The 20,391-nt window shown below is 36.2% G+C and overlaps 4 protein-coding genes across 5 annotated transcripts in view; 3 read left to right on the forward strand and 1 right to left on the reverse strand.

Annotated features, from left to right (window-relative positions):
- Positions 1 to 797: 797 nt before the first annotated feature.
- On the forward strand, positions 798 to 4,157 carry LOC105272028 (uncharacterized). 2 transcript variants are annotated; one of them, XM_011313896.1, is made up of 3 exons: positions 798 to 1,364; positions 2,345 to 2,563; positions 2,730 to 3,271. In XM_011313896.1, exons 1-3 carry the CDS (start codon positions 1,304 to 1,306, stop codon positions 2,897 to 2,899), a joined length of 450 nt encoding a protein of 149 aa, XP_011312198.1. In that variant the 5' UTR covers positions 798 to 1,303; the 3' UTR covers positions 2,900 to 3,271. The 2 variants fall into 2 exon arrangements, with proteins under 2 accessions (XP_011312198.1, XP_011312199.1); XM_011313897.1 differs by lacking the exon at positions 798 to 1,364 and adding an exon at positions 1,767 to 1,963 and having other exon boundaries at positions 2,730 to 4,157.
- A 179-nt stretch (positions 4,158 to 4,336) lies between these two features.
- Positions 4,337 to 5,456, forward strand: ND-SGDH (NADH dehydrogenase (ubiquinone) SGDH subunit). Its single transcript, XM_011313898.1, has 3 exons — positions 4,337 to 4,448; positions 4,723 to 4,940; positions 5,029 to 5,456. Exons 1-3 carry the CDS (start codon positions 4,358 to 4,360, stop codon positions 5,278 to 5,280), a joined length of 561 nt encoding a protein of 186 aa, XP_011312200.1. The 5' UTR covers positions 4,337 to 4,357; the 3' UTR covers positions 5,281 to 5,456.
- A 289-nt stretch (positions 5,457 to 5,745) lies between these two features.
- LOC105272031 (uncharacterized) lies at positions 5,746 to 16,081 on the forward strand. Its single transcript, XM_011313900.1, has 7 exons — positions 5,746 to 6,421; positions 8,152 to 8,204; positions 9,963 to 10,038; positions 12,299 to 12,513; positions 14,019 to 14,186; positions 14,258 to 14,463; positions 14,560 to 16,081. Exons 1-7 carry the CDS (start codon positions 6,403 to 6,405, stop codon positions 15,110 to 15,112), a joined length of 1,290 nt encoding a protein of 429 aa, XP_011312202.1. The 5' UTR covers positions 5,746 to 6,402; the 3' UTR covers positions 15,113 to 16,081.
- The window catches only part of enc (encore), an 8,218-nt gene continuing 3,457 nt past the window's right edge, over positions 15,631 to 20,391 (reverse strand). Inside the window, exons 4-7 of the mRNA XM_011313899.1 lie at positions 19,477 to 20,391; positions 19,225 to 19,402; positions 18,857 to 18,960; positions 15,631 to 18,336 (exon numbers count right to left, since the gene is read on the reverse strand). The exon at positions 19,477 to 20,391 is cut by the window's right edge and continues 2 nt beyond it. Coding sequence (XP_011312201.1) covers positions 18,287 to 18,336; positions 18,857 to 18,960; positions 19,225 to 19,402; positions 19,477 to 20,391 — 1,247 coding nt within the window. The 3' untranslated portion in view covers positions 15,631 to 18,286. The remainder of the gene's footprint in view (positions 18,337 to 18,856; positions 18,961 to 19,224; positions 19,403 to 19,476) is intronic.

A 20,391-nucleotide genomic window follows, 5' to 3' on the forward strand; every position in this document is an offset into this window, starting at 1 on the left:
ACAAAAATTTCGAATTTTTCACTTTCAGTGAAAATTTCAGTGAATAGCTCCTCGATTGTCATGTTCCCCTGATACTTTTTCAAAAATTTCGAATTTTTCAATTGCAGTGAATACCTACCTAACGAAAAAATTGGAATTATTAAAAAAAAAAAAAATGAATAACGGCGGGGTTGAACCCGGGCCGTCGGCGTGCTAGCCGAGCACGTTACCGCTAGGATAACGTATTATTGCAATAATAAAATTTCATTAGGAGTATATATATTGCAAAAGTATTGTTTTAAAAAATTGCTAATTTTTCAATTTCACTGGATATCTTCTGGATTTTCAAATATTCAGTTTTTAAACGATATTTCAATTGATTTGCCATTAACAAAAAAAAAAAATTTGAATTATTATGAAAAAAAAAAAATCAATGATGCCGGGATTGAACCCGGGCCGCCGGCGTGGCAGTCGAGCACGTTACCACTAGGACAACGCGCTCATTTAAAAATATAAATTCATTAGTGGTATATCTTCAACATATTGAATAATTTTTTCCATTGAAATTCCACAAGATGTGGTTTACCCCTTCCGTACGTGCTACAGTCGGTTAAATTTCAGTTAAACAAATGAAAAACAAAAAGCATTCACACCGCAAAAAATAAAATTCACCCCGTCGACTTGATGAACACCCCAGCATTGCGTGTGGTGCCCTCCCTCTCTTGGGGTGCAGTACTAGGATGCCGCCGGGGTCACTCAAACCCCTCAGAACTGAGCCTCTACTTTAGTCAATCCTCTTTGATCTTAACCATCTTAACGCGCATTTATCCTGTCAAGTAGAGTACAAATCGCCAGTGAGAGTGGTGTGCATAAACTACACGTATTTGCACGTTTTACTCTCTAAGTTCTCTCAGCCTTCCATAACTACTGTTGTTACGCTTTGCTACTTTTCTCTGGCTCCTCCGATCATCACAAAAAAAAACCAACAAAAAATTGAATTTCAATCATTTCGCGCGTTCTCAGGGAAAATAATAATAATAATAACCAAACTAAACTCATTTTTGGTAGGTTTCCGGCGAGGGGTTGGGGTGTAGGTGCCCAAGACTCATCCATTTGTGCATCTCCACAACAATAACAACAAAACGAAAATAAATAGTCCAATTTTCCTATTTCGGCCTGTCCACAGCGAGTTAACAGTGGATTTTAATTTTGTTTTGTTCGTTGATGATTATGTGATACGTTTTCTACTGTGAGAGAGGAAAATTGCTTTTGGGTGACGTGGGGAAGTTTTCGGGGTGATATTTTCGATTATTGTGGAAAGAAGATGATTGGGTGGAAAAGTACCGGCTACTTTGGACTTTTCATCGTGTTTGCTGTTGTTGTAGGCAAGTATTATTCTTTTTTAAGGCTCAGTTGTATTATATGTCCAAAGTTTTCTAAATTTTGTTCAAAATTCCTATCTCCCAGTCCTTTAAGTTCTCTCCTTTAAATCTCCTAAAATGACAATTGACAGAAGTTGTACAAGAAATGGCTAACTTTATTTAAAAAATGAAGGAATCATTCAGGAGCTGGGATCAATTAATTGTGGCAGTCTCTCTACCTATTCACAGCAATATATCATTAACTTACAAATTTAAATTTTATGGTGTTTTCGCGTCATTTTGTCGAAATCTCGCCATTGTAGATGAATACGTTAATGACTCTTCATTTTTTTTCCTCTTGGTATGACTAGTAATAAACTGGGTAGAGCTGAAGGCAAACCGCTTATCATGTATAGCTGTTTTTTTTTTATACTACAAGTGTAACTAAAATTATCAAATTCTGCTGATTAACACTCGGTTAATTCGTTATGTCAGAGAAGATTGCTGCCAAAAAACCCTGAGTACGCCTGTTAGGGAATATTTGGTTGAGCAGTGGAATGGCAAAGTAGCAGTATCTACTTTGTTGTTTTTCAGTAATTGAGCACAAACGATGTATTCAATTAGTGAGTGCACGACAATTTACACATTCTCGGTCGGTGAACAATTGCCTGGTCTCTCCCTTTGACTGTCGTTAACAGACAAGAGGGGAAGGCCCTCCTCCAACTTGGTATCTTCAGACGCGTTCATGGACAATCGTCCACTTCCGTTTCTCATTACTCAACGTAAATCAACCCTTTCTGTTGTCATGACTTTGTTTAAACCTCGATGAAGCTTAATGTTATGTTTAATAGAGTGCTTCATTTACAAATTCTATTCTCAATTATGATGATTCCCTTGGATTGTGGAGTAATGAAAAAAAAAAATATATATATATATATCGAAGAGAGTATTGGTTGAGAGTATGGAATTCTACAAAATTGCCTTTTACTCTTTTGTTGATGCAGGTTGCTACGGAAATGTAGGAAAGATATGCCAACCTGACTCGTTGGACTCCTGCGGTGAGAACGAAAGATGTTGGCAAAATAATACACTAAACAGCACTGGAATATGCACGTGTGTCAATGGTTTTAATGAAGTTTCCGGTAGTTGCATTGAAATATCAACAACTGCTGCTGCTGCTTCGACTGACTCTGCAAGCCAGATAAATGAGTCTGATTCTTCAGGTATTTAAAAATATTTTTCTTAATTTTTATTACTCTTCAATCACCAATCAAATAATGATAATAAATGGCCATTAGTGTAATAGACGTGTAGAGACTAGTTAAAAAATTGGTGAATTGCTAAAGTGCCTCGATAATGGTTAAAAAACCTATGGCAATATTTTTGCAGGCAGTTCTGTAGCTGTCGGATTATTAGTTCCAACATTTCTACTTCTTCTCGGTGGCCTTGGATTCTGCCTCATCCGACGCTACAGATTACTTCCTTGTCGTCAAAATGTGTACGGTAATGTGTTGGTAACACGCGAGGAGGATGACGACGATGATCCTCCAATTGCCTAAATAATTAAATTGATGAAGCAGCAACCTAAAAAACAGGTTAAAAAAAAGACTGAGAAATTTCCACGTTGGTTGAGCAAAATCTTCATTATAATCGAGAATTGAAGTAAAGATACTTATATTTTTCAAAATATCATTCAAGAGAATGGAGAGTTCAGCCATTTTTCCATTCCCTTGTTTATCAAACCCATTGTTTTTATCTCAGTTCGAGATGAGCATCTCTTTTAGTTGCTGCAAACTGAAGAAAAGTACTAACGAGGCCAAATATGTAAATAAGCGATCAAAGCGCTTAAGTACATATATTTATAAGTTTATATGATATTATTAAAGAATGAATGAAGCAAGTGATTATAGATGCGTTGATGAAACATTTAATTACTCAAACATCACAACCTCTTTCAGCATTCTCCTCATTTCACATTCTAATGGTCAGTAAAATTTGAGGTTTCAGCGCGTTAAGGGTTGTTGATGTTAATCGATAATTATCACCTTTGCCAATATGTTTTTTTTAGCAGCTAATTATGAGTTATGGAGTTCTGACTCCATAACTTGCCTTTTCCAGTTCGGATTACAGAATTCGTGTCAGCCTTGAGGATATGGACAAATTTTTGTAAATAAATAGAGGCATCGCTCAATTCTAGAATAATTTAAAGCACTTCTTGCCAGTTTCGTTATTATAATAAATAAATATTGTCATTGGTAGTTCAATATTCTAATTTCTATAATAGACATGAATAATTCGTAATTTTCACCATAAAAGCACGTAAATTAATTATGATATAAATTGTATATTACATAAACACTATTCTTGTACTCTATTATTTTTTGTACAGACAATGAATATGAGGGAATAAATCGATTCAAGAATAGGGAGAACGTGACAGCTTTAAGTCGATCTTAATGGTTAATATAAGAAAAAATCAATTTTTTTATTTGCCTAAAATAATCATTACTATGGCATTAATACATTTCAAAATTTTTGTACGATATTCCAAAAAATTTTCGTCTTAACAAATGGTTTTTTTTTTTTCAAATTTTTCCTGTACTCTTATCGCTTCAATGAAATATATCATTGAATAGAGATTGAACTTCACATTTAATGACATCCACTAAACACTAAAATAAAAAAATTCGTAGCACATTTAAAAGAACCATTTGACATGTATTTTTTCCAGAAACCACTGTGATTTGTATAAAATTCAGACAATTATTGTTTGATGATTTTTTTTTCGATAATAAAACTAAAATATTGAATAATAAATTCTCCGCTCAAAATCTGCATACTCATTTACATGTACAATAATTATTATTAACAATTCATCATTTAAATTATTTTTAATCGTATTCCTTTCGCTTGACACTTGTCGATAAGATGGGTAATTCTTCACCTCCGACTTATCCATTGAGAAATCACCTGACATATATATAGAATCAGACATTTATGACGTCATAGTGGGGAAGATGGTGGCGTGGAGTGGTCTCCTGCGTTCAACTCTGCTGCCAGTTTTGACTAGAAATAAAAATCTGGTGGTAAATAACATCGTCCAAAATGGTAATAATCATCCTCTTGAATTCCATGAATCCTCCTCTGTGCCATTGTTCAGCACAATATAATTGGGGTTAAGTAGAAATAATTGAATCTATTCATTACGCAACGTAGATATACAATACATGTGTATGTCCACTATTTGTCTCATAACAACAAATTTTGCTTTCATTAAAATTATTTTTCCAATTAATTCCAAGAACAAAACGAAATAAAGATGAAAATAAAAAGAGGGACGTACAAAGAGAATAACTTAATATTGATGGTTTGTTTATGAAAGGAACAACTAAGAGACACATGTCCGGACATGAACGCACCATGTCAATCATACCATCTCGCTGGATGTGGGACAAAACAAAGGATCTTTTCCACCTTTATTTCATGGTTGCTGCAATTCCCATCGGTCTTACCATTTTCTTCACCAGCATCTTCATAGGTCCTGCCACACTCACGGAAATCCCCGAGGGATATACTCCCAAGGAATGGGAATATCATAGGGTAAATACATGTGTCTTCTTCCATGGCTATCCTTGGCAATATTAATAAACAAATCATTTGAGGATTTAAATATTAATTGAAATTTCAGAGTCCAATCACCAGATTCCTCCAACGCTACATCATGACAACAGATCAAATGGAGTACGAGAAGTACTGTCACTTCATTTGGACGGAGCAAGAAGTCATGAAATGTCGTGCACTTGAGAACAAAGTAAAAGCTCTGATTGCCGAGCGCAAGGACTACCAGGCTTACTATTATTATCCTTACACAAGTGCTGATTACATGCGCAGAATGGCCCAGAGGGAGAAAGATCAGAGAGAACTCTACTCTGGTGATTAAATCCCAGTGAACCACAATCCCGTTACTTATCATCAAAATCGAGTTAACATTATTGAATCAACGAAATCCTTGAGATTGGTTTGGAATAAAGTTTATCGGGAAAAATTCGTTTGCTGAATAGTACAGAATATTAATTGTACAGTTATTGAAATAAATCATTGATATTAAAAAAATAATACATTTCGCCATTTGCTCTCGTTATAACCATGGGAGGAAAGCTCTAATGAATGGGTAAAATTAGTACGTTAGAAAAAACAACAAACGTAAAATAAGACAGGTGAAATATTATTACTACATAAAGAGTTGGTATATTTATGGGATGACGTGATTGAAGAGTCCCCTAACCCCCTCTGTCCATAGAACCAAGATGGTAGTGGGGCCTATTAGGCCCTGAAGAATGAGCGGATACTCCCCCCGCTCCACGCCGAGAAAATGTGTGCAGACCGGTTTGAGGCCAACCAGCGGTTTTATCCAGTATTCACTTCCAGTCTCGAGTCTCGCGTCGTTCCTTTCAGTTACGGACTCTCTCCTCTTCCATCACCAAAAAAACCCCAGGTGCATGAATAGTGCATTGAAACAGTGCATTTCCAATAGATTTAAAAATTGCCGCCAACAAAATTCAAATCTCAAGAACGTCAATTTAGTCAATTTAGGAAAACCTCAGGGGGGACAAAACTTCATTTATTAATTTCGACCGAATACTTATTAATCGCGCAGAATTGTTTATTGTACAATGCGCGATGATGAGGTCACGGATTTTGCAGTTGACCAAATAGGGGAGAATTGGGTGTTGGAGGTGGTGGCGGAGGTGGAGTGAGAGGCAGAGAAGGTAGAGATAATGAAGTAAAACCGGTGAACAGTTGTTCTACCATGTCGAAGGGATAGAAGCTGAAAAATATCATGTGGACGTGTCGAAATCATCTACGTGCGAAGGAGGAAAAGCGCAACATCGCTTGTGAACATTGTGCCAATGTGAATGCATTTTCGTGATTATTTGTGCTATTATCATCAAACAAGTGACTTTTTGTCGTTGACCTGAACCACTCAGCTGGACGCCATTTTGTTCCCTTTGATCGCATTGGGCTTCTTGGAAATTTGTAGCCCACAAGTGGATCCATAACTATGTTAGCCCCAACGAAAGGTAATTATTTAATATCAATCAGTTGGAATTTTAAGTGGCCAGCGTTATTGTAAAATTGTAGTTTTGCTGGTTGTCAGATGATCAGATGTTGTCAGAGTTTTATTTGCCTGTAAGGACAGGGTCACAAGCCGGCAGGGCTACCTATGCCCAATTAAAATAAGACAAAAGTCAAGTGGTCATTTATGAACTGGACAGGGATGATGCGTCACAGATGAGAACGTCACGAGTTATTAATAGTAAAATATGGTAGAGATAATGAAGGATATTGGGAGAATGTCGGGAAGCCTTGGTATGAGCATATTTGGCCATCATATTGGCGAGCTTCCCTCGAATACGCCATCCTGCGTGCCTCATTACCTCAATTACCACACAACTATCCTAAACGACATTAATTTTTAATTTTTTATCATCGTTTGAGAAATCAATCATACCATGGTATAAATAGTAAAATGAATAACAATGAGGTTTTTGTTTCTCTTTGAGGATAAAACAAGTGATGTGTGGGGCCCAAGGTGAGAGAGATGGTATAGCCTCTACCACTCCCCGAGGAGGCCTTTAAAAAAAAGAGTATAAATGTGTTGAGCAGAGTCACCACAAGCCTTGGGCTGGTTGTTGCTATTGCATAACGCAAATATCGATGCCATGAGTTTGATGTGCACGCACTGTACTGGAGTAAAGAAGGCCTATAAAGGGGCCTCGATGAGCCTCTTTGCCTCTTTACCTCTACCTCCTACTCACCTGTGTATTCGTCACGCCCTTGTATCATTATAATCACATTCCACAAAATCACTCATCTCACCTCATTGAGATATTCAAGGCTTTATTCTCATGTACCAACATTTCTTCCTTCTCCATGGAATCCAATACTAGAGATTCCAGTTAAAACGCTCGGAGAATTTCACCACTGAGATTTTATCTTAGAACGTCATTTTAAAGTGATCATTAGCGAAATGAAGGGTTAAAATTTCACCATCTTTTAAAGCCAACTCAAATAGTCAAAATCAACTAAAAATGTCTTTTAATATTTTAATAATATATCAACCAGAAAAATAATTTGATATATGAGGTGTTAAAAATTACACATTGCTCATCGTAAACTACATGTTAGAAATAAATACTCGCATGGTTGCCTATGACAATAGAAACCTCTCGACTTTCAATTGTGTCCACAATTTTACGGTCTGATATTCATTGCAAATTACGAATTCGTTTGCACCGAGTTACTTGTTCGTGATTTTGAAAAAGTTGAAGGGGAGAAACAAGGAACGAGAGGATGAGAAAACTGGCGAAAACGCCGTGAGATTTAATACATTACAAACACAATCGGTATCCTCTTTATTGGTGTTTGTGTGGTTCTCTTGCATTCAATTGCATTGAGAAAATTTCTACCTTGTGTGCATACTCCTCCGTCAAAAGTGAACGCAAAAGTTTACTCTATGTATGTATGCCTGTGTGCATTAACTTTCACTCGAGTCATGACCATATTGGCGTTATTTTTAGTGTAATGTATCAAAATACACCCATTTTTTGCGACCCTCAAGTTACAAACGCGGCAGGACAATTTTTTCGCAATGAATCCCATTTTGTATTTTTTATACAACGGTTTATTGTAACGAAGTGCTCTATGAAGAGACGAAGAAAAGGAAAAAAAGAGCAATTAAATATTTTATAATTATTAATTGGTCTGACGATTCAATTTATTGAAAAAAATGTCTTCTTTTTGTTTTTAGAAACTACTATGGAGAGGATGATGCATGGGGTTGTCGTCATCTCTTATGCACTGGTGAGTCGAATTCCATCTCTATCAATTGCAACTTCCATCAATTGTCTCACGAGAAGAAAAAATTACAAGTCAACAATTGAATGATCACAATTTTCACCCACGAGCTGAGAAATTGTATCCACTCAGTGAAATCACACATTTTCTAACGCTTCCATATGAACCCTGCTCTTTATTTGCCATCCGGTTGAGCTTATATTGAGCAGTTGTATATTAAAAACAGGATATTTTCCACAGCAATGCTAGATACTAATGGAATTTACGAGCTCTCAAATATTTTCTTTTAAAAATTCACAAATTTGTATTATAGACGTTGATACGCGTCTCAAATCTCAAATAAAAATCATGTAATAAAGTGAAAAACTAAACATTATAGCAGATGATTTCTACGGTCCACTCAAGAAGCCCCCTTAACCCAAATAAACCGTGAATACCTAAGAAAAAGTTTGTCTCATCGTCAGTGACAGTGAGTCAAGTCACGTATAAATGGTAAGTGACACGCAATACACGTCTTCAAGCATTGCATAATCAGAAAGTTATATCGAAGAAAAGAAGAAGGAAATATACAAAGAGGCAAATATGACAATGAGTATAATAAGAGATGAACGTTCCCACTTGACTTTGACAATCGCTGGATAAATTTCAATTACACTCGTCTCACTCTGCTATTTGGCTACATTTATCTGTACTATACGCTACTACAAGTGGCGATTAATTGATTATAAATGTTAATATTTATTTACAATATTTGATGGGCCAAATTTCAAAAAGGATACTTTTTGTCAGTTGATCGATCCGTCAATTATGTGGATAGGGGTGAGGTAAATAATAGTTGCGAGGTTCTACCTTCTCGGCTGTTCGTTTCAAGTATAATGTTTTTTTTTTTTAACCAGGTTGGTTAGCTAATCTCAGAGCGGCCAGGTAATTTTCAATATTGTGTAATACTCTGACAGAATAGCTATAGCATGCAATTGCTTTGTCATGCGAATCCAAACTGTTGGTCTTCCATGAAAATGTATCATTTTTCTCGTGTCAACATTTTTATCTCATCCTCATTCAACATTTTTTGGTGAAAAAATTGAGAGTGGCATTTGCCTTATCGAGTTTGATCTATCAACGGCGACATTTTACGTATTCAGTATATCTCAAGTATATTTAGTGATGTCCAACGTTATTTAAGCGAAAAAAAAATGATAATGTGAAAGATGTGAAATTGTTGAAGAAAAATAGAGTTTAAATGTTGAGTATTCAAAGTAGAAATTGGCCTTAGTTATCTTAGAGACCACACCCGCCTTTCCTTTGTATTCTTTAAAGTTATCCACAGTATATATATCGAGGCCGGATCTTATTCAGGTATAGAAACCCGGTTCTCTAACCACCGTCGGCGTCATTTCAACATTTCAAGTTCCAATGTATCTCTATGTTATTTCAAATTTTCTTTTTTTTTTTCTCATGTTAGACCTGACCATATTAAGAAAACCATTCACCACTCATTCTCAATTCAATTGATGCTAATGAATCATTTAGTCCCTGACTAATTTCTCCTTTTGAGAATTCCTGAGCAAAAAGCGTTGAGCCTTTTTCTATTAAACGATATTAAATTATGTGCAATAATGCAAAAGTTATAAACAACTCAAGGAATGTACTCAACAAAGCGTGAATGTGTGCTTGAGAGAACGCTATAATTATAACGGTTGTAATTGTATTCATTACGAACTCGTAATGAAAAATATTAACAAGAATTTTCTCAATGATTGTCAGATGCTGACGATAGTGAGTCCAGAGGGTGGTGCGCTGGCTGCTCAAATACCGGCTGGACATATTCTTCTTCCTACCTGTGAGTACTTGAGTTTCTCGCTTATCTCTAATATATTCATGGAGAATTGCGGCTTTACCGCTCAAATAATATAATTGAATTGAAGAGCTACCCAATGTTTTCATCAGATGAAATTAGAGAGGAATTAATCGTGTTGAAAGAGGAAATAATTAATGACCTTCCCCGAGACATTGTCACCAACGAAGGTGATCCCCCTTTCTCTATCACTCTCCTGACGTGCACAACCTAAATTCCGTGTTGAGTTTAGCGTAGAGATTTTAAATACATCGGCACGAGTCTGAAGAGACAAGTAAAAGCGAGGAGATGATGATGATCATCGAAATCCGCGAAAGTTTTGTTGCCGAGCCAACATGCCGTGAACGCACGCTAGAGTGGCTGGCTTCGAGGGACTATAAATGAAAGGAGAAATGCATACCAATCTCCTTCCACTTCCCTCAATTAACTCCTTTTCAATAACAACTTTTTTTTATCACCCAAAAATTTTCTTCAACATAATAAAAATCTTGTCCAGTAATCAAATTTCGCTGTTGTTCATTTCCTGGGGAAAGCAAAAATCCTCTAAATAACAATAAAAATACCCACTAAAAGGATTAAACAAGATGCTGGAACAATACTAAAATAAACAAAGGAGCTAATGAAAAAGAGGAAGCGGAGAGTGGTGAATGTAGCGAGCCATGTCGGACGCCTCGAGGCCACGTGAAAATCTACATCCTCTATACTAATCAACTCTTGTTATTTTTACTTTCTAGCAATAGAGAATTATAATAAAAAAAAAAGAAAAAAACCAAGAAAGAAGAGAGATCAAGTCAGTTGCAAATTATATCGATGGATTCATCAAAAGAATTATTTTATTTTCAATCCCAATCCTCATGATGTCAAAGGTAAAGATGAAGAGTTCACGGCCATATGAATTTTGCAATGAATATCCTTGGTATTTTGCACTGATGAGTGATGATTTTGAAATTATAAGCCCAAAGGTTTTTTCAATAAAAGTCGGTGGATTGCCATGGGGTCCTGGGATGATTGCATCGTTTGAGCGACTGAAACCGCCATAACGGAGACAGAAACTGTTGTCTTTGAAACTGAAAAGAAAATGGAAAAAATGGGAAAATAATCAGTCAGAGATGAAATCCGCAACGAAAATTGCGGAGACGGTGCGCGCGGCCAGTGGTCACGTATGTCCGCAGGACGGTTCTCACAACGGTTCTTTCATTTTTTTATTTTCAGTTTTTTTTTTTTTTCATATTGTTGTTATTTAATATTCGGGGGACGTACTTATTTCCTCTGAGTCAATGAAAGCGCTAGGCTTACACAATTACTCCATTACACAACGGATCACTGCATTCTATATTGTATTAATGAGGATATGGAATAAGGCTATCGGACATAATAGACAATGTACATTGATTTTTTTAATCAAGTTACAAGTTAACGGCTGTATGTTGACCGGGGTGTTCTGCGGATATAACTCCTCCCCCCCTTCCCCCTTCTCGGCCAATTAACGCCACGCGAAATACCGCAAGATTCTTCCTCTGAAAAATAAACAGCCAACACATTATGCTCGACTCAGAGAATCTGAGAACATGAACATCTGCGTATGATTATATGTAATATACGTTGACTGTGCTGTGTGGTATGCATGGTTGCATGGATTTACAATAAAAGACGGGAACGTCCGGTTCGGCGGAACGTGACGACTAGTCTATCCTCGACGTCAACGGCTATTCTTCTCAGTATTCTTCTGAATGAGTTCAATGACCCGAAAACAAGAGTGGGTTCTCCACTTGGCTTTTTCATTAAAAAGCCCAATGTGATTTTATTTTATTTCGAGTATTCAATCGAATTGAAAATAATTAATGATAGTCATCGTCGTAATTATTATTTCATTGGATAATTTCGACTTGGAGCGAGTAAAACCGGATGTCGGGAATCCCGACTGCTGGAGACAGACCGCCAAGACAACAGTCGTGTTATTCTCCTTTGAAAACTTTTTATTTTATTTCTCTGGCAGAGTCAAGTTCACGACTGTCTCATCATTGTGTCTCACCAACCAGTGACCAACCATTTTATGACTCTTTGTGCTGTTTGTGGCTGGTAGTGTTTGCACCACGTAGCAACCACTATATCAGTTGAAGAAAAATAACTTGTCAACTTTTACCCATTCAACTTGATTTGTCTTTGTCTTTCACTTTCGATTAAACTACATTTTTTTATTTCATTGGTAAACTGGCATCGTTTTGATACGTTTTTTTTTTTTCAGCGACTGTTGCGGTTGCAAGTACCGTACGGATCGAGTGTGCCAGTGAATCGATAATTGTTCACATATCTACGGAGGGGAACACTGATTTCCATGGTCTCGTTTATCCTCGTGGACTATCGAAAAATAGCTCCTGCTTGCAAGAATTTAGGAGCGAGCCAGCACCGATAACATATCACCTGCCTCTCAGATCGTGCAATACTATGCCTACGGAATTAGTAAGTCCCAACAATTTTCTTAACTGTAAACTTTACCATTGGAAGAGAAAAAACAGTTGGCTATTATCATAACGAAAAAATAATTAAAATGAAAAAAAAAATCAAACGGTTTTGCTAGGTAGATTTATTTTGCTGGCTCCAATGCTCCAATGCCGTTATGTGTTATTGCATTGGCTTGAGTTTAGAATTCTGCCATAGCAAGGGGAAGAGAAGGGATTTTCCACGTGTAATGCCATAACTGGACCGTTATGTGACCGTAGTTGGTGCTACCATTGCCTTCTTCAACTGTCAAAATTCAATTTCTAATCCAAATCTCTGCCACTTGTTATCCATTTGATAATTTGTTACGACATGATTCGTTAAAACCACATTAAAATTCATATTTCATGTTCTTTCTGATGATTCAAATGTCAAATGGAAAAATGAGAGGCGTGGAATTTGGTGAGGCAGAAAAAATCTCGTATAGTCCTTGAGTCGTTGGTTTATTTCTCGTTGGGAATATTTCAAACCAACTGTGGAGGCTAGAGGGAGGAGAGTCTCAAGGTCCCTAGCACAGAATGTGCAATTTCTTTCTCCGGTCCCTACCCTCTCCACTGACTGCTTCACCACCACCAACTTCTCCCCTCGAATTCCTCCGTTCAAGTTCAAAAAACAATTTCTCAACTCGTTCACTCATCAAACATTCACACCTCGTATTGACATTTTTTTCCCGTCTTTCTAGTCAACTTAATGAATAATGGAGCGTCAATTCTATGGAAATTCCTACAAGAAATATGAAGATTATTCGCTAGAAGAATTTACTTTTCTGAATTGATTGGCAGTGTTGAAAGGGGGATTGCGATTTTTTTTAAATTTCATATATATTTACTGAGGGATAGATATTATAGAAAAAAAAAAAGTGAATAACTTGTACGGTGCATTAGTTGTGTAGAAATATTGTGAAGCCCCTTGAAAATTGAATGGTAATAATAAATGGTGCAGTAAAGTTGAAAGACGCTGAAGAAGTGAATTGGCCACTAAAAAATCAATTTTATCAAAGTGTACGATACGTATATGCATTTACAGTGGCTGTTAAAGGCAAGGGTGTAGCATAGATTGTGGGTATCCTTGCTGAGGTCGCCAGTGGATGGCAATCACAAAAGTTCATTGGCCTTAACACACCTTGGCACTCCTATCCTTCTCAGTTCTCTCAGCTCTCTTCACTTCTCTTTTTTTTTTCATTCTCTCGTTTTCTTTATATTTTCCTTAGTTTTGCCCCGAGGGGAAAAAGCATCGTAGGGTTCGTTGCCCGGTCAGTTGAGGTACTTGAATCACGGAAATATTTAACGCCTCATGAGATGTTAGTAGTTGTTAGTGATTCAACCATAAATTATTCCCGTAGAGTTTTCTGAATGAGTCGTCGCACACATACAACAGTTGATGTCACCAAATGATGACATGGCTCTTACCTAAAATCTTATTTTTTTTCAAACAAATGATAATAATCCTTGATTTTTCATCGATAGGAGGATGGTGGGATCGAGTATTTCAATACAATAGTGGTCCAACCTCATCTGAAACTTGTAACAAATCAGGGCCGAGGTTTTCACGTTCGATGCCGTTATCAAACTCGAGATAAGATCATTACCAATGATCAGACTCGCGTCGCAATGTTGCAGTCACTTCCGTTACAGGTAGACCAAGAAAAAAATTTTATTATTAAGAATTAATAGAATGGGATAATAGAATGACTTTTTATAATTAGGCAATGGCGCCAATGCCTGGTTGCACGATGAAAATATTCTCTGGCGATCCGACTCGTCATCATGTCGCCGAGAATGTCAAAATAGGAGATCCATTGACACTGGTTATCAGTATTGATAAACAGGAGATGTTCGGATTAAAGATATCCGATTGCATTGTGAGAGATGGTCTCGGCTGGGGTGAGCAAAGGCTCATCAACGATCAAGGGTAACGATCAATCAATCAATAAAATTGGTTACTTTCTACAACGGTTTGAGTATCCACATTTCATTATTTCTCTTTTTCCATACATTTAAATTGCAGATGTCCGGTTGATGGCGAAATAATGGGTCAATTCACGTACAGCGAAGATAAGACCGAGGCTCGAGTGAATTTTCAGGCGCACAAGTTCCCTTATACAGCCTCCGTTTATTACCAGTGCAATGTTCGCCTGTGCACCACACACGCTGGTGGATGCTCAGATACGCCCCCAGAGTGCAACGAAATAACACGAAGAAGGAGAGAGGCAACTGGAAGAGCCATCGACGACAAAGATTCAGTGGGATTCGATGGTACACCAGCAACTATTGAGGTTTACAGCGGATTATATGTCAATGAGGCATCGGATCTCGGAGGCAAGACTGATCCCATTGATGACGTTTTTCGAGAAAGGACCATCAATGACAGCGACGCTATTTGCATATCCCAACGTAGTTTCGCTATCGGGATTGCCATTGCTGGATTAATACTCATGGTAGCGGTCGTAGCAGCAATTTTAGTACTTCTAGCTAAGAGACGTCACAAAAACGTCTCCACCACGGGCTCCTCCATCTACAGTGGTCCCTACACAAACACTGCTTACAGTCACAGCAGTTGAATAAATATTCGAAAAATCTCCTCATCAATATAAGTACTTAAACTTTGATTTTTCATCTTGAAGAATTGTATGAAAAGATATTTTCATTTTCTTACTCCTCTCTTGCTCAAGCTTTGCCTTGGATTAATACTCTTCTAGTATCCTCAATTAAAATGGACAAGTTATTGTTGAGGTTTTAGATTTTACATAGCCCAGTCGAATGGCCGTTCATACCTCTATTAATGAGAATATTAATTTCACTTGTTGATATATATTAATTGGACTTTTCTCTCCTGGTCTTGTCTCCATTACAATAAGGCTTTCTGTTGATTAGATCCATCAGATTGGAGAAGGAAAACAATGATCTAATAATAGGAGATTTTTACTTCTTACAATGATTTTCCTCTTTTGAAACTACAAGCAAAAAAAAAGACACATCTTCGAATGAGGAAAATACATTTTTTTTTATAGAGAATGTCGAGAAAAATTAGGAACAATTTACCTCTGTTTTCAAATTTACAAGAATCTTGAGAAAATTGTTTTTTTTTTCTTTCATTTTCAACAATAAGAATTACTGCCATTTCGTCAACGTAATTAATAAATGAATAAAGATAGATTGAAATTAAAACTGGGGACTCAACTGGTGATGGGTAAATGACGTCATTAATTAAGCTTTGAATAGAAAAAGTGCGAGGAATAATCAAATGTTTTTTCAAAATAATTCCTCCATTTTTTCTTCAAATAGGATAAACAGTGCAATATTAAAGGAGATGACAGCTTTGACGTTGGTTCACAGTGACATTGGGTATGAAATAAATTGCCAAGTAATTTAACTTTTAGATTTTCCAGGATTTTGGAAAGGTGTGGGATGGCCTCAGTCAGATATTCTTTTAAATGTCACTCTGTACCCTCGTCAACCACTTCGTACAATCAGTGACTATTTTCTTTGTAAATAACAAAGTAATAAATATAATTCCTGTCTTTGATGACCATTTCGAGTTTTAATTCACCTGAAATCAGGATTTTTAATAATTTCGTGAGAGTTTTTTTTTTCTCAATTTCTTTAATTTTTTTCTTTTCTTGAAAATATGAATAATATTTATGTATATAATATAACAAGAGATATAATTAGACAAATATCAGTGTTCATGAGTCCCGCATATTTAATATATTATTATATTTTCGTTAATAGTTTTTTTCTCGATCCTTTCTCGTCAACTTTCTTTCTCAGTTATAATTGTATAATTATTCAATGATTTTTCATGAAATATAATTGATCCGGTGAGTTTAAAAAAAGACATTGAATTAATGGAACATCAAAAATAATCCTTTTTCTCATGAGCCAAATGAGGAAACTTCACTTTATCTTCTCAAAAACATTATATAGTTTTTACCTCCTGTTTCTAGTTAACTGTGCGGAAAAATAATTGTATTCTCATTAGGAACATGAAATACATTCACGGTGGAACTTTTATGTCCTTCCTACATGTTTTATGCTTCTTTTAGGATTTTTCAATTTCGATGCAGCTGCCTAAATTCAACAGTCATGTTGCATAAATACACATCTCATTGGAAAGATCAAGTGACTCCCTCCCTCCTAGATCCTCAATAAAATTTATCATTATGCAACAATCTGTCTCCTAAATTTCTACACTTTAATTATGCAAAATTTATCTTTATAACAATGGTTTCCCTTGTCTACAACAATGCAGTATTATTTTGTTCTTCATTCTCTTTGTCAAGGAAATAAAGTTAAAATCCGATTTATTTACAATATTTAATGAAGAATAATATTTAAAAAAAAAAAAAATTCACTTCATTTTAAAAGAAGAACACAAATTATCATTGTTTTCAAAGTGATTCGGTTATCTGGACAATCTGGAATATCCACTTATTTTTTTTCTTGAGAAAAATGTAAAAAAAAAAAAAGAAAAAGAAAAAAACACAACGCGGAATGCGACTTAATCCTAAATTACCCGCAGATCCTGTTTATCATTCGTCCATCCCTAATTCGATAATTGTTTCATAACTTTTTTAGATATTTGTTTCAGTTGTGAGCTTAGTGACTTTATCTCGTGAACATTTCTCCCTTCATTTCTTTTTTTTTCATTTTACTACAAAAACGACAACAATATGAACTTGAAATTGTGATATTTAATGACATGAAGGTTAACCATCGATTAAGAAATACCAACTACTGTGTCTCATTCTCTCGTTCAGCTGGTTAATTTTTATCCATTATTTAATTGAAGAAAATTTAAAAAGGAACAAGTTATGTGAGACAATACCCATTTTTTTTTTCTCCCATTTTTCTCGAGAATAGACCGAGTTAAATAGATTTGACTGGAGTGACTGAAGCCTGAAGTTTCTACTCAATATCTACCACGACAAAAAAAAAATTAGCAAATGAATCATCGATTACTCATATTCTCAATTAAAAACGAGGCACACAAATGTTAAGTACATGTCGATAAATCGTCAGAAGCGTTGTTCTTTGTAATTCACTTGTTCATTATCTGGATGGATTCTCATTAAATATTAATATTTACTAATTGCTTTGTTCAATCAGAAATTTGAAAAAAAAAAATCGTTTATAATTAATCGCTACATATTTTTAACTATCAACTTTTATCCTTACTATGATGAACTAGACATATAGGACTAGATACTGATTACATTCATGAAAGAAAGAGAAACAAATTGATTGGATAAACGCAATCAGTAAACTATCGACAAAGTTCAATTGTTTATTCTCTTATGATGAAAATTAATGGGCCATTACTTTCTCCTCCATTATCATCTCAATTTCTCTATTATTAATTTTGTTCTCAAATCATTTGAATAATCGTGGAATTTCATCCGTTTTTCATTTTTCATTACATATCCGTTAATTGATGAATTATGGCAAATAATGGGAGAAATATAAGTTGAAATTTTATCTTTTTCCTCCGTTTTTCAATTTTCCATCCATTATTTTTCTATTTTTAATCGTACAACTTTCGTTTTCTCTTTAGATATTGCGCACTTCAACAATTACCTATAACATTATTTAATTCCTCTGGATATCCTGCCTCAGGTTAATCACCTTTGACTTTGTACGGTGCTATTACTGATTTGTTTTTATTTTTATTTCTTATGGTTTTGGTTGAATTTATGGTTATCAATTGTTTTAATGTGACTGATTCATCTCATTGGCTAGTACTGTGTCACCTTGTGTCGACGGGTGATTGTCACCTTCACGGTCCCTGAAAGCAAATTATGTCAATGGATTAGTGAGTTTTTTTTCTTCGTAAAAGTGAAATGGAAAATGTGATAAATGTGAATAAAATATTTAAAACGATAGTTAATGTGAAGTCACAGATTATCAAATATATAAAGCTTAGAAAAATTTCAAATTACAAAAAAAGTTTAGAATAAATTTCCATGTACCTTATGTCACATTGCCTTCCATCGGTTTTGCTTGATGAAGAAAAAAACAACAAACACAGAAAAAAATAGTCACCGTAAATAGAACATTTACACACTCAATTGAAAAATTATGAATGAGAATGATGATAAGGAGATGGAGTAAAAAAATCAAATATACTCCACTTTGTCACAATAAAATTTAAAAAAAAAACTGTTTAATCGAAGAGGAAGATAATTCAATTTGATTCTTCACAATTCAATTATTAAGATTTTTACATAATGAAATATTTTTCTGAAGAGTAATGTTCTTCTTCAATCCAACAGATGAGAAAAAAATGTTGTCGGTGATATTTTTACCTTCTCGCGTGTCTTTGGACGGGTTGGATGATATAGAGGGCATGGAAGGAACTTGATAGACATTGGGCCTTACGCCTGTTGGTGGTAGAGATGTGATTTTGGACCTAGCAAACATTTACATTTACATCTGACACATGACCAATCGAAAATAAATGAAAATACTTCATTGAAATCTGCAATAAAATGAACAATGGTTTGCTAGATTTGTTTGGCTTGATAAAGTCACTTCACTGCAGAAATAACAAAATGGTGAAAAATTGTGTGAAAAATTAGAGTGAAAGTATTTGGCATCGGAGAGTGTAGAAGTGACTTTACTCAACGGTATCGGAGAGAACAGTCAGTGGAATTGTCATGAAAAGATCATTTACCTGTGTTTTCGTAATTTCTGGCCTCGACCATCGAGGGAGTTGGGAGTGGGACAGCCGGATGTATTGGAGGAGTATGACGGTGGCCTAAATGGACGTGAGCAGCCTTGAATGATAGGGGGTGATGTCACTGGTGCATACTGCAGACGAGTGTTTCCAGGATGCATCAGTCGAATATCCCCTGCTTAAATATTAACCATCAATCAAATTAGCCAATGGATAATTAATTAGTTGTCTATGATAATATGACTTTACCTTGGACGATATGAAGACCCTGGTACATTGGCAGTGGATAACGGGATTGTCCTGGTACATTTCTGTTATCCCCACCGAGAGCTCCGCCATTGCCATTGCCATTGCCATTGCCATTACAATTGCCATTACCATTACCAATACCAATACCAATGCCTCCGCTATTGGCACTAATATTATTGTTGTTGAAAAATTCATGAGCTGGCGTTGGCGATCTGCTTGTTCTCTGTGAACCAGAGGGGGTTGAAGCTCTGATACCAGTGGTCACAAGTGGCATATTTTGCCGGAATACAATATTTGGTAGAATTGACGGTGACATGTAAGCACCCGGTGGTCCTGGAGCCCCTGTATTTGCTAATTGATGTCCAAATGATCCTGCTACCATTGTCGATGGTCCGTAATTTGGTGAATTAAGGTACATCACAGGTACACCTGGCATTTGATTGGATGTTGGGGTATTAGGCGGTGTTGATACCCTCCACATTACCGGTGATGGTTGCATCCCAGGCTGTCCAGGTGGATAATAAGTCGGTATCATATGCATGGGGCTTTGATGGTGGTATGAATAATCGGCAGGATTTGGTGTTACTGTTGATATTGAGTTGTACGCTAGTGGCCCATATCCATTAACGTAATTCGGCGTTGTTTGATTGGGTGGTGTCATTGTTTGTGGATTATAGGGGTAACCCGATGTAAATCGTTGGTGCTGAGGCATCGTCTGCCTATCATTCTGATTGTGATTTTGATTGACGGAGACAGGTGGACCTGATGGCGGCACGAAGTACATGGTATGTTGTGGCGGTATAGCATTGCCAGGTTGTCCGTGCTGTTGTTGCTGTGTGTGCGGTGGTAGTGATGATGGAGGAAGAGGTGGCGGCGGTGGTGGGGGTGGAGGAGGCGGAGGAGGGGGTGGAGGAG

This window comes from Fopius arisanus, unplaced genomic scaffold (assembly GCF_000806365.1).
Source record: "Fopius arisanus strain USDA-PBARC FA_bdor unplaced genomic scaffold, ASM80636v1 scaffold00134, whole genome shotgun sequence".
NCBI classification, from domain to species: Eukaryota; Metazoa; Arthropoda; class Insecta; order Hymenoptera; family Braconidae; genus Fopius; species Fopius arisanus.